Below are 13,539 nucleotides of genomic sequence, written 5' to 3' on the forward strand. Positions count from 1 at the left end.
GGGCTGTGCGAAGCCCCGATAATAGCTATGACAACTGGAGGCCTCAAGGGCCATAACTATGGTGGATGGTCAGGCTCAGCCCTAAGGGTGCCTTTACACAGAGACAGTTATCTGACAGATTTTTGAAGCCAAAGCCAGGAACAGACAATAAACAGAGAACAGGTCATAAAGGAAAGACTGAGATTCTCGAATCCATTCTTAGCTTTGGCTTTAAAAATCTGTCGGATAAAGTCCCCAAGGTGGGACAGTAAAATCTAAAGTAAAAAATAAATAAATAAATAAATATATATATATATATATATATATATATATATATATATATATATATATATATATACTGTATGTATGTATATATATATATATATATATATATATATATATATATATATATATATATATATATATTGAAATACATACATAATCCCCATATCCCCCAATGCAAATAATAAATATACACATATTTGGTATTGTCGCATGTGTATAAATAAAGTTATCACATAATTAAACCTACATGGTTTACAGGGGTTATCCTGGTAACAAAAACAATATTCTAAACAGTCCCTCTTCCCAATACCACCCTATGTCTAATACACAGGTATAACCTATCTTGCACCCTATCCCTGTTTTTTTGTCATTCTTATCCGCTCTGGACATATAAAATACTCTACTCTGGGTCCGCTCTGACCATGCTCAGCTCCATCTTCCCCCCTTCCTTTGTAGTCACAGGACATGTGATCTCATCTCTGGGGGGCGGTTTAGCTGTCTATTGACTTGGTAACCTGACCCCCAGGAGACATTATCTGCATCATCTCCATGCACCTGTGCTTGCTTCCATGTGTCCCTGAGCCCAGGTTTCTATAATATGAAAAGTTATAGTTCTATCTTTGCTTGCTGTCAGTGAATGCAGGCATTTGTACCTGTCTTTGTGTTACAGCTCTGCATATTGTAAGTGTTATAGATGTTCTTAGAGTCTGGATGGAACTAGTATGTTTTTATTTACAGTCAGCAAGCAGAGATCTAAACCTACACTAGACCCCCACCCAGGGTAAACAGATGCCCATTATGCAGCACATAGCTACACCATGCGCGGGTCAGCTCTGCTACACCATGCACTCATCAGCTCTGCTACACCATGCATGCGTCAGCTCTGCTACACCATGCATGCGTCAGCTCTGCTATACCATTCGCGCATCAGCTCTGCTAAATCATCAGCTTTTAGAAAAACTTGTAACTCAGGAATGGCAGCAGCTAGAAAGACAGGAGATGGCTCAAAATACTAAAGAGGGGTGCTTGGTGAGTAAGAGCAACTAGCATTTAATTTTTTCGCTCTTAGGTGGAGAACTCCTTTAACACTAATGTTGCCACTTTTTCATGCAATTGGGGCATTTTTCACAAGAAAATTGTATGGGTATCAGAATCATTAGGATAAGTTCAGACAGGTCAGATTTCTAAATGGGTCCTTAATGGGAATGTGTCACCTAAATTTTCTTTTACTGAATAGAATCAGATTTTCTGACTATAATTTTTTTTTATGTCACTTTTCGTACATTGTTATGGGGGTGGCCATATTGCCTGGGTTGTTCTTAACAGCATTTAGTAACATGCTTTACAGCAAGCCTCAAGGACATAGATGACGATAGACAGACTCTCCCCTTGAGGTGAATATAAAACATTACTGAGCACTCTGTGACCTGTAAATAACAAGGTCATTCCACCGGGAGCTGCTATAGTCTCCTCTATCTGCTGGTGTCACATGACGCTGCAATGCTGTTCAGATCACTTTACTGCAGCTTCTTATCACCACAGACACAACAGAAAGTCTCATCTTAGTTTTGGCCTGAGTGGTGAGAATGAAAACTGCAAGATCTCAGGATTATTATATATGTATAGAAAAATGTAAAATTAGAAAACACGTCACCAAAAATTCTTTAAAAATATGTTTAACATAATTATTTGAATAATAAGTAATTTTTTGATGATACATTCACTTTAAAGCCATGGTCCTAAAAGGGTTAAAGGAAATACTCATTTGACAATATTTTTACTAGGACAAAAAAAAAAAGTATGACCTCAATCTGTAAAACAGAAGGTATATCACCGCAGCCTGCAGTCTCCACCGTTATAGATAATGGGGAAGGACTAAGCAGGACACCATCAGTGTGTAGTTAGCTCTTATTAAAACTGGAGATCTGGACCCAGAACATGCCCCTTGATAAGCAGTTTTAGGGTATGTTCACACTACAGAATTAAAGGAGAAGTCCAGTGAAAATTTTTATTAAACTATTGTATTCCCCCCCCCCAAAAAAAGTTATACAAATCCCCAATATACACTTATTACGGCAAATGCTTATAAAGTGCTTTTTTCCCTGCGTTTACTACTGCATCAAGGCTTCACCTCCTGGATAACATGGTGATGTCACTTCCTGGATAACATGGTGATATCACTTCCTGGGTAACACGGTGATGTCACTTTCTGGATAAAATGGTGATGTCACTTCCTGGATAAAATGGTGATGTCACGACCCGACTCCCAGAGCTGTGCGGGCTGTGGATGCTGAAGAGGATGATGGCAGGGGGACACTGAGGGACACAGGGCACTGGAGGGACACTGAGCATCCCCCTGCCATCATCCTCTCCAGCAGCCACAGCCCGCACAGCTCTGGGAGTTGGGTCGTGACATCACCATGTTATTCAGGAAGTGACATCACCATTTTTATCCAGGAAGTGACATCACCATGTTATCCAGGAAGTGACGTCGCCATGTTATCCAGGAAGTGACATCACCATGTTATGCAGGAAGTGAAGCCTTAATGCAGTAGTATGCGTAAAAAAGCGCTTTATAAGCATTTCCCGTAATAAGTGTATATTGGTGATTTGTATAACTTTTGGGGGGCAATACAATACTTGTGATTTCTCAAGCGCAATCCGCCCAAAGATTTGACATGTCTATTGCTTTGCAATATGACTGTGAGCAGCCTTTGCTCCCTCTACTCAGTGCTGGACATGCAAATACTGTACATGTCATACAGCGCACAGTATACAGTATATAACCCATAATGCTGAAGATGCATGGGAGGAGAGAGTAAATAAGACAATTATACTTCTCCTATGGACACAGTAGGTGTTGCCAGTAGATGACCATTCCATTGATGGGAGATCAATGATGTGAGCTATATCACCTTGCACTGGGCCTGCAGGGCTCTGCATATAAGAATCGTTTGCTTCCCGTCATGGAGACGGATGGGGTTGCTAGGAGAAGGTGCTAGAAGATTAGTATTTGTGTTGGATGTGTAATCAGTGCATGGCGAGACCGAGCATGGGGAACGATAGAGGGAAACACTATACGCCGCCTTTCTGCACCTAAATAATAAATCATTTAAAGGATCTACTAAAAATAAGACTGGGAAAGTGTAGCTGAAAATAGCTGCTGTATCTGGTGGCCGAGCGATAAAACATAGGGCAGAGATGTTACCTTCTGCATCTGGAGGATGAATTTCTTCTCCGGAGATACGGGGCCGCTCTCATGGTTGTGCTCGAGATGGATCAGGCTCTGACATTCCCAGTGACGAGATAATTTATAATCTGTGTATAAGGATAAGTGCACATTATCAGACGTGATAGCTCATCATTGGGCTTGCTGCCTCTTTAGATACATGGCCTTTATTCAAGATGACATTTGTAGATCATTAAACCCTTGATATCCTTAAAGAGAGTGGTTGCTCAATCCTGACTTCTTCACCCTGTCCAAACTCTATCAGAGATTGGAACAGGAACGAGAAGACTGGTAGCAGCTCTTACAGGGAGTTATTCCCTCTATTAAATCTGCTAGTATGTCTGCTCAGGAAGAAATAATACTTAGCCATACTGCCAGGGCTATGGGGAACATGACGGGTGGTGTATACTTACCTGTCCCGCTCCCCACCGCTGCTGTCAGCGTTCTCATTACATCTGCTGACATCTTGTTCCCATAGGAAATGGCCAGTCAGTATAGAGCCTATGTTGAGAGGCCATTTCCACTGGGAGCGGCATGTTATTGAATGTTTTTAAAATGCTAACAGCAATGCAGAGGATCTGGCCTAGGATCTGGCAGAGGTTGGAGGAGTGGGACAGGTAAGTACAGTGGGGCCTTGGATTACGAACTTGTTCCGGGGCCGTGCTTATAATCCAAATCCACTCTCAAATCAAAGCAAATTTTCCCATAAGAAATCATTGAAATGCAGAAAATTTGTTCCCCACCCCACAAATAAGGATTTTTTAAAATTCTGAATAACATGTTAAACAAACATTTAGAAACAGTTGAATATGTGATATTATAATTTACTGTACAGTATAGCAATCAGCATGTGGTGTATAATGTATAGTAAGAGCATAAACCTAATAACACAACAGTTTGTAGATACAGAATGGAACTGCAGATCCCCATAATGCAGTAGCGTAGTAGAACAGGCTAGAATAGAGAAGCAGGGCTGCTGTCAGAGGTCTATGTGGTCACATGATAGCAATGGGGGAAGGGGGGGGTGTTCAGCATGGACCAATCAGGAAGTGAGAATCACAGAGGTGTGCAGGAGGTCAGTGACAGAAACCTTTCTATACAGCAGTGTGTATAGCTGAGTGTAAGTGCAGGCACATTATAGCAGCAATGTGTATGGCTGAGTGTAAGTGCAGGCACATTATAGCAGCAGTGTGTATAGCTGAGTGTAAGTGCAGGCACATTTTAGCAGGAATGGAGAGAATGGGGAACACACGGGCTGACAGAGACTGCAGGGAGCATGAAGGAATGAGCAGGGCACATGTGGGCACATAAATGCCACACTCTGTCCGGGTAGAGAGGGGTTACAGCTATGAAGAGATTATCTCTACAGTCCTGTCCCCTGATGTAAGCCCCAGCCTGAAGTGGATCTGCTATGATTTGGAAGGTGAGGGAGACTTCCTGGGTCAGAGTACAGGGCTGTAGACCCTGCTATGTAGACCATGCCCCTCCCCCCCCCCTCCCCCACCCAGTACAGGGAGCTCTTAAACCAAAGCAATACTCTTAAACCAAGTTACAATTTTGAAAAACTGTAAGCGCTTCTTGCAAAACGCTTTTAATCCAAGTTACTCTTGAACGAGGTACCACTGTATACATCACTGTCATGTCCCCCACACAGCAGCATGGCTTAGTATAAATTTTTCCCAGACGATCCCTTTGAGCACACAATCTACAACAGTAGCAATGTCTACACAGTGATCTTGACGGTCAGAGGGGTTGCACAACCAAAAACTGCCTGTAAATCAGGCACCTAAGGTAAGTAAATGGGTTTTAACTGTGACACAAAAGTGGCCCAGAAATTGCAAAAAAAATCCTTCAGCTGAATATTGGTCTTGCAGCCCCTGTCACTGTGTAGCCTTGATTTAATATAAGCAGTGAAGGGTTAAAGAAGAAGTCATGTGAAAATAAAAAAATCACTGGCAGGCTGGGGGTGGAGGAATATATTAAAGAATGTATACTTACCCATCCGTTGACCACTGGCCTACTGCACGTCACGGCCCTGCTGATGGATTGCCTGCTCAGCCAATCAGTGTGTGGGGCGGGATACTACAGCAGTCACTGACTGGCTGAGCAGGCAATCCACCACTGGGGCCGTGAGAAAATGACATCTGGAGGCTGTCTGAGAGTAGTGAGAGCAGTGCTGCGGGGGCATTTGGACAGGTAAGTACACAATCTTTATTATGTTCTGGTATCAGTGATGTTTGATTTTCGTGGGACTTCTCCTTTAATAATTTTAGTTGCACAAACACATTAATAAGTAGAAACATAAAAAGAAGAGAAAACAGATTGAAACATTGGCAGCTATATTTATTCTTGTATTATTCAGCTGTTCTGCTGACCCATTGGCGAGGCTCACAACCCTGTGACAGAGCAGCGCCTGCTTGTGTAAGCTACCAATCCTGCAGCCATTGATGGAAATAAAGCGGCAATAACAATTTACACGTTCCTGGGAAATGAGAATGAGACACTAATTGCTGCATAATTACCGACATTGCGTCAGTCGTACGTCAGGAAAGTCTTGTTCTCTATTCTGTCCTCCTATTCCACTGAAGATAATCATTAATAGCCTCCCGAAGCCCCCCAGGCCCCTCCAGTGGATATCATGTAAAATGAATGCTTCTCCTGGCCATGTTAGGTAAGGACCAATCATTTAGGCACAGAATGTCTATGGTCCTCAACTAGAGATGACTGCGACTCGAGCATGTTCAAGTACGATCATTCGGCCTTTGATTACCGGTGGCTGAAGAAGCTGGATGCAGCCACAGGGAGTCTTGGAAAACATGGATACGGCCTTTGACCTATGGCTGTATCAACCATTAGTACCCATCAATGTCTGCTTGCTTTAATGTATAAGGGGCATAGGAGCCCCTTGTGTGAAGACGGGTTCTTCTAACGTGTTATTGTTGGTTATTGGAGTTAATGGCCATTTGCCAAGTGCACCTTAAGTGTAATTACGGCACCTTGGGTATTATAGTCATCAGTGTGACCAGATAGTGGCAGTGTGCTGAGTAACGCCACATGCACACGTCTAGTAAATTTAAAGGGTAACTATAATCTTTAGCAGACGGCAGGATACACTGTCAAAAAACCTGCTGCTGCGCTCCTGATGCAGGAACATGCCAGATAGGGATTTCTTTCAGCAGTGCAGTGATTGCAGTTGCATTGCATGCAATCATCTGCGCTGCTGGAAGAAATCCGTATGCGACACGTACTTGCATATGGAGCACAGCGGCCGGGGTTTTTTTTTACAATGTATCTTGCCACCCACTAAAGATTATAGTTATCCTTTAACTGGATTTCTTTTTAGGAAATCTGGATAAATTTTCAGACCTTTAGACTTTTGGGCATGGACAATTGGGCATGGACACCTCTCAGTTTTTTTTCCTGAAGGGTGTCTGTTCCAAAAAAAGAAAAGGTCAGGAAATTTTACAACCTCTCCTATTTTCATCTGAAATTCTGGTAAGGTGACCCCATAGAATTCCGAAAGAGCGCGGTGCTGTATGCATGCAGCAGGTATGTATTTTTATTTATCTTTTACTGTGAGCCAACAAAACACAGTTATCACTGAACTCAAGGAGAACAGCGGAAAAAATTCCAATGAAGTACTCAATCAAGAGTCTCCACTGATGCCCCCAAAAATTTAAATATGCAAAACAAGAGTCCGTGGAGCCTCAGTTACGAGTCTCAAAACACGGGATAGCCAGATATCTCTAGCCTGTTGCCAACGGGGTGCCTCCATGATAGGGAGAGCACCACACCACCCTGATAAATAACCCCTTAAGCCCCACTCGGTTGCGAGTATTGGAACATAGACAGGGAAACAACAGGGTGGCCCCTTTTGTCAATGTCTAACTCAAGGTGCGAGTATTGTGATCATGACAAGGGCTTGCAAAGGCAGGCTTCCACCCACAGACAGCCGTTTCAGGGTTTTTGCCCCTCGTCAGTGTGGGGTAGGATTCTGGCTAGTTGGGGCAATGAAAAATCAACCAACAAAACACAGTAATCACTGAACTCAAGGAGAACAGCGAAAAAAATTCCAATGAAGTACTCAATCAAGAGTCTCCACTGATGCCCCCAAAAATTTAAATATGCAAAACAAGAGTCCGTGGAGCCTCAGTTACGAGTCTCAAAACACGGGATAGCCAGATATCTCTAGCCTGTTGCCAACGGGGTGCCTCCATGATGGGGAGAGCACCACACCACCCTGATAAATAACCCCTTAAGCCCCACTCGGTTGAGAGTATTGGAACATAGACAGGGAAACAACAGGGTGGCCCCTTTTGTCAATGTCTAACTCAAGGTGCGAGTATTCGCTGTTCTCCTTGAGTTCAGTGATTACTGTGTTTTGTTGGTTGATTTTTCATTGCCCCAACTAGCCAGAATCCTACCCCACACTGACGAGGGGCAAAAACCCCGAAATGGCTGTCTGTGGATGGAAGCCTGCCTTTGCAAGCCCTTGTCATGATCACAATACTCGCACCTTGAGTTAGACATTGACAAAAGGGGCCACCCTGTTTTTTCCCTGTCTATGTTCCAATACTCGCAACTGAGCGGGGCTTAAGGGGTTATTTATCAGGGTGGTGTGGTGCTCTCCCCATCATGGAGGCACCCCGTTGGCAACAGGCTAGAGATATCTGGCTATCCCGTGTTTTGAGACTCGTAACTGAGGCTCCACGGACTCTTGTTTTGCATCTTTTACTGTGAGGAAATACTGATGGTTTCCTGAAGCACTTCCTGATGGGTATTTCCTGACAGTAAAAGCTGAAAGGGATCTGTGCATTTAGCCTAATCCTTCACTTTACACCCTGCACCATAAGCAAAACAACAGAACCTTCCCCCGCAGCTTCCATTCTAGATCCTCTTCTCTCATTCCCATATGAGGAGATGAGGAGAGCAGTTCCTGCCCACTGTGTTTGGCTGAGTGGGCAGATCCTGCTGGGGAATCTAATCTCAGAAGCAGGAAGAAAAGAGGAGCAGCGGGATATAGGAAGGAGCCAGGATGGCAGATTGGGGAGCTATGAGTTTTCTCCTCTGTTATTCATATGCATACAGCCAATGAGCTGCCAGTATGCGATCGCCGCACTGGCTAACACGATGCTATCACATCATTGTGTCTGTCTGGGCATCATATTATTAGGGGTTTAGTATGAGGGGGGCACAGTGGGGCAATATGGAGGCACAGGAGCATTGTTAGAGGGGGCATCATTACAATAAGGGTGCACAGGGTTCACAATTACTATATGGCGTCACACAACATGTTATTACTATATGAGGTACATGGGGCACTATTACTATATGGGGACACAGGGACATTATTGCTGAGGGGAAGACGCTTCTGAACCAGTCTCTGCAGTGAAAGCCCACTCAGCCAATCACTGGCCGCAGCGCTGTCTCTTCTCAGTCAGTGATTGGCTGAGCAGGCTGTTACTGCAGAGACCGATTCAGACAAGCAAATGTTTGCTAGCTCCTCAGCTGATCGCTCTCTTTCTTACACAGATGATTCTGCAGATAATTGCCATGTGTAATAGAGCCTTAAAGGGGTAGTCCACTTGGGTAAAATACATGTTAAATCACCCCCCCCCCTCCTGCAGACTAACAATTCATTCCATACATGTCATTACCTTTTTTTGTCCCCTTCCTTCAGTTCTGAGCTGCTGATTTCTGCTGAAGACACAGAAAACTATGTGTGAGCTATTCTCTCTGTCTCCCCCTCCTCCCTTCATGGAAACAGTGTACTTGGCTGGTTTTCTGTTCTTCGTGAGGCCGGTAGGGATAATCACACAGTAAGGTCACAAGTAGCCTGAGCTAAGATTAAATCTCCTGGCATTACACAGTGCAGAAACAGACGGCCAGGGACACTGTTCACATGAGCTTACTCGGATGGAAGGGGGGATGAAGAGAAGATGTGTCTTCAGCAGAAAGCAGCAGCTCAGAACTGGGGGAAGGAGACTGATAAGGTAATAACATGTATGGAAGGAAGTGTTAGTCTCCAGGAGGGGGGATGATTCCACCAGTAGTGGAATACCCTTTTAAGGCCTGTGGGCCTACCATGGTCATATGAGCCTATGGCTGAAACCTTAAGTACTGTCCACACCATTCAGCATTACTAATATATATGGCCTTACCTAAGTCTTTTATTCTGACTCACAAGAGTTAATTTCAGCGAGAGAGGAATGGTTTACGGCTCCGGTATCTGGCATAGCTTACCCTATATAAATGTTTTCCATCTATATGGCTGGCATGTTTCCATAGTAACAGTGGGCATAAAAGCCTTTCCAGAAGCGCCCAAGATTCCCTTCTGCAACGATGGCAGTGTTGCTGGGTTACTATAGCAACGCCGGAGCATGGCTGCAAATGAAATGGGAATGCTTAAAGACTCTATTAATACCTGACAGATTCTATATTACAGCGATTAATATGGAACTATAAGGAGATGAGGGGAGATGGAAGAAATAGAAAGCAGAGAGGTTTTGGATCCGCATAGGAAACAGTCGGATTCATCGATCCTCGGCTTGGCCGTCTTCTTCCCAGCTTCTCCATCTGTAACTGAGCCCTGCACAGGAGCCTGTGACCTTTCTTCTGGGGTTTCACAAGTCATTGATTATGGCAACTACTAGGAGTGTTACTGAATCGCAGTGGTCCCAAGCCTCATCTATAACCCTTTCACTGCAGTGGAGGTATATATATATATATATATATATATTATATGGTCCAAGGTGCAAAAGCTTAAAGGAGAAGTCCTGTCAAAGTAAAAAAAAAGCAGAATGGGGGGGGGGGGGGGGTTTTGTGGGAACATAATAAACAAGGTAAACTTACAATTTCTTGTTCCTCTGTAACACCGATCACGGGTCCCGTGATTATGGTCCCACATTATGGTGTCCTGCCGCAGTCACTAATTGGCTGAGTGGACAGTCACTCAGCTGGGTACGTAAAGTTGCAGCTAGAAGAGCTGCAGGCAGCAGGTATCTGACAGCTGGACCTGGGAGTGGCACTAAGGGGCACGAGGATTGATAAGTAAACTTTGTTTATTATGTTCCAGTGTCCCGCTTCAAGTCTGCTTATTTTTTTTTTTACTTTCACAGACTTCTTCTTTAACTAAATAGATGACAACTTTTTGTCCACTGCAGTGGCGTTGCTACCATGAAGGCAGACCACGCAATTGCTACAGGGCCTGTGCACTAAGGGGGTCCGCAGGCCTGGAGTGGAAGCCACAAGACCTGTTCTAGCCTTTACCAGTGAACATTTGTGGGGGGGAGGGGGATCAATCTGGTGGTGCTTTGAGGGAAGATGGGGTTTGCCACAGTAGTTTATTGCTTCCTACAGTCAGATATTCTATGGTGGTGGTGGGGGTGGTGTGTGTGTGTAGGCGGTGCTATAGTGGGGGGTGCTACATACTGGGCAGGTTACCAACCAAGAAGGGCTTACAGATTTTTGCAATAAGGCCCCATGAATCCTAGCTACGCCCCTGGTCCACCGTATGTGATCCCAGCATACTGTATTGGATTTAGATACAGTTTAAGACTCAACTGAAATAGCTTAGAATGTTTAGAATAGCATTGCACACCACTTTGCCCCCCATAGTGCCTGCATGTATTTCTCTTATGTGTCACTGGGAATCATAGAGGAAATTTGGGCCCAACAGGACATTCCTGTATTCTGCATGCTGCCTATACATGTGCAGAGCCAGGCTGTCCTAGGATATTAAGGATCAGTTTTTTTTAACGTACACAAAAATGTAGTTGACCTCATTTTTGTGTCTGTTTATAATTAAAGTCAATGGAAAAAAGGACCAAAACAGATGCACACAAAGGCATTCGAAAAAATGGATTGCAGAAACGTAGTATGAACCCAGCCTTACACACAAATACATTTATCCTTCACACGGTAAGAGAAGCTAATTTATTGTATAGAAATGATATCATGGCATGGGAACTTCACGTAAAAACATAATATTCAGGGAGCCAGCAGAAGGCTATATATATACTCCGTATTCATTCATACAATATAATAGCACATGTGGCAACTGGGATTGAAAGAGACCCCAAAAGTTTCATTACACAAATCAGAAGAATGAATGCTCTGTATATATTTTTAGATGAATCACTACTCACTATATATAGAGGACTCCTCTCTCTGACTACGCACACTTTTATATAGAAAGATTCAGGTATTTTTATCCGGATCAAAGGAAAAGTCCAGGAAAAGGTTCCATCTATGGGTTCCTTCCAGTCCTGAAAAACTCCATAAACATTTCCATCCACATCAGTGTTACAGTGGATCTTATCAATCAGCTGGACCTGTATTTTTTCTATAGTTAGTGTCCATATATTAGTTGTAAATTGTTCCATATATTAGTTGTATACACAGGTATACAACTAATATATGGAATAATATATTTTGCTGTAGTGTACGTGGCACCGATGGTGGATGTGATATCTATGGATGCAGACATACAAAAGATCAATACTTAATGTAATTATATAGTTATATATTTCCTTGATCAGGTTACCGCCCTAGCCCGGTATACTGTGGTTTAGGCACAGTGCCTTACTATCGCCCCTCTTCCCTGACACCCAACGCCCGGGGCACATTGCCAGGATGTAATAGACTCTCACCTATTCCCTTCTGTACAGTCTTTTTTGTAACTTACCTGTTTTTAGGATCCTTACTATACGACGTGGATGTGGAAAAAGAAATGGGAAACTCTTTTACAACTTTCCCTTCCTTGAAGCAGGCAGCACTTCTCATATCTGGAGTAATATAGCTACAAGCATAGGACCTGGCATCCATAACAGACATACCTCTCACTATCAGTAGTTCATGGCTGGGGGTCGGGACAAGCTGGAAGCCTTCTGACCATGACTTTGACTTTGGGAAGTGTCGGAAAAGGCTGCGGATTTTCTTTGTCACAATTCCAAAACATGCTGCGGTGGTCTCCGTCCTCCGGTGTGCCATTCCCGTTTTCAGTCCTGCTCATTGAGGTCAAACTCCGCAGGAATAGCGAGAAGAAGAGATCTCTCTCCGCACATCACCATGATGATGCCCTAATGGAAGATTCAATTGGCAGCTCTGACCGTCCACAAAAGCAGCGAGACAATTAGCAGGAAGTATTTTCCAAAGAAAGTAGAAGGCGATGATCAGAGCGGAGCAGATGAAAAGCCTTCATAGAGAAGGAAAAGTGCTGCTTTCCGTCACACTCCAGGACTGCCCGGCACAGGGAACAGGTTCGCAGGAAGGAGTTTTCTTACTCCCTGTCGCCACAGTGAATAGGTAAATAGGAATGAAATTCCGGCTGACAACAGCTTCTGGCTGCACTGGCTTATAGACAGATTTCTCCGTCAAGATTCGCATCCGTCTGTCTTCTTTGTACCAGCTCATGGAAAAAAAAAAAAACTTTCTATTTCTGTAAGATAAGATAAAATGCTGGAGTGCTTAAGACTGTAACCTAAAACCCTGCAGTGTTACACAGGGACCCATGTGCATACTCTCCTTTCCCCTTTCCCTTAGTCAGATCTCCTCAGCTTTTCTATCCGTTTCATCATGTAACCCCGTTAGCTGCGTGACAAGCCAGTCAGCCATATACTGCGCCACCCACCGCACCAGGACACGCTTTCTGGCAGTACTCACATGCAGCGTTGGAGGGTCTTCATACATGAACCTTCCTGTCACTTCCATAGAACAGAAACAAATAAAGACTGATGCTTAAATTACACGTAATCACTCTCTGCGTGGGGATTCTAGAAGCTTTTAGATGGAACCTTTATATAGGAATATTAGTATTGTGGAAACTGAGATCAGCGAAGGGAAAGAAATGGCATGAGTGTACTGAACAAGGACCTGCATGGAAATATAGATTACGGGGGGTAACCAATGTCCTGTTATTTATAGGAAATAGGAAAAAAATTATTAAAGGGAAACTATCAGCAGGTTACACCAATCTAATCCGCTGATATGTCCCCACCGTGGCCCGGGTTGTGGGAGCTGATATTGGGCCTGTTGGTGGGTTCTGG

General features: G+C 43.8%; 1 protein-coding gene across 3 annotated transcripts in view; it reads right to left on the reverse strand.

Moving 5' to 3' along the window:
* RASSF5 (Ras association domain family member 5) overlaps positions 1–12,884 on the reverse strand; it is a 51,584-nt gene extending 38,700 nt beyond the window's left edge. Inside the window, exons 1-2 of one of the 3 annotated variants that reach the window (XM_069944537.1) lie at positions 12,331–12,884; positions 3,473–3,582 (exon numbers count right to left, since the gene is read on the reverse strand). In XM_069944537.1, coding sequence (XP_069800638.1) covers positions 3,473–3,582; positions 12,331–12,484 — 264 coding nt within the window. In that variant the 5' untranslated portion in view covers positions 12,485–12,884. Of the gene's footprint in view, positions 1–3,472; positions 3,583–9,654; positions 9,830–12,330 lie in introns of those variants that run through there. The other 2 variants (XM_069944539.1, XM_069944540.1) reach the window with 2 other exon arrangements.
* Positions 12,885–13,539: the final 655 nt, after the last annotated feature.

Source organism: Dendropsophus ebraccatus, chromosome 11 (assembly GCF_027789765.1).
Source record: "Dendropsophus ebraccatus isolate aDenEbr1 chromosome 11, aDenEbr1.pat, whole genome shotgun sequence".
Classification (NCBI taxonomy): Eukaryota; Metazoa; Chordata; class Amphibia; order Anura; family Hylidae; genus Dendropsophus; species Dendropsophus ebraccatus.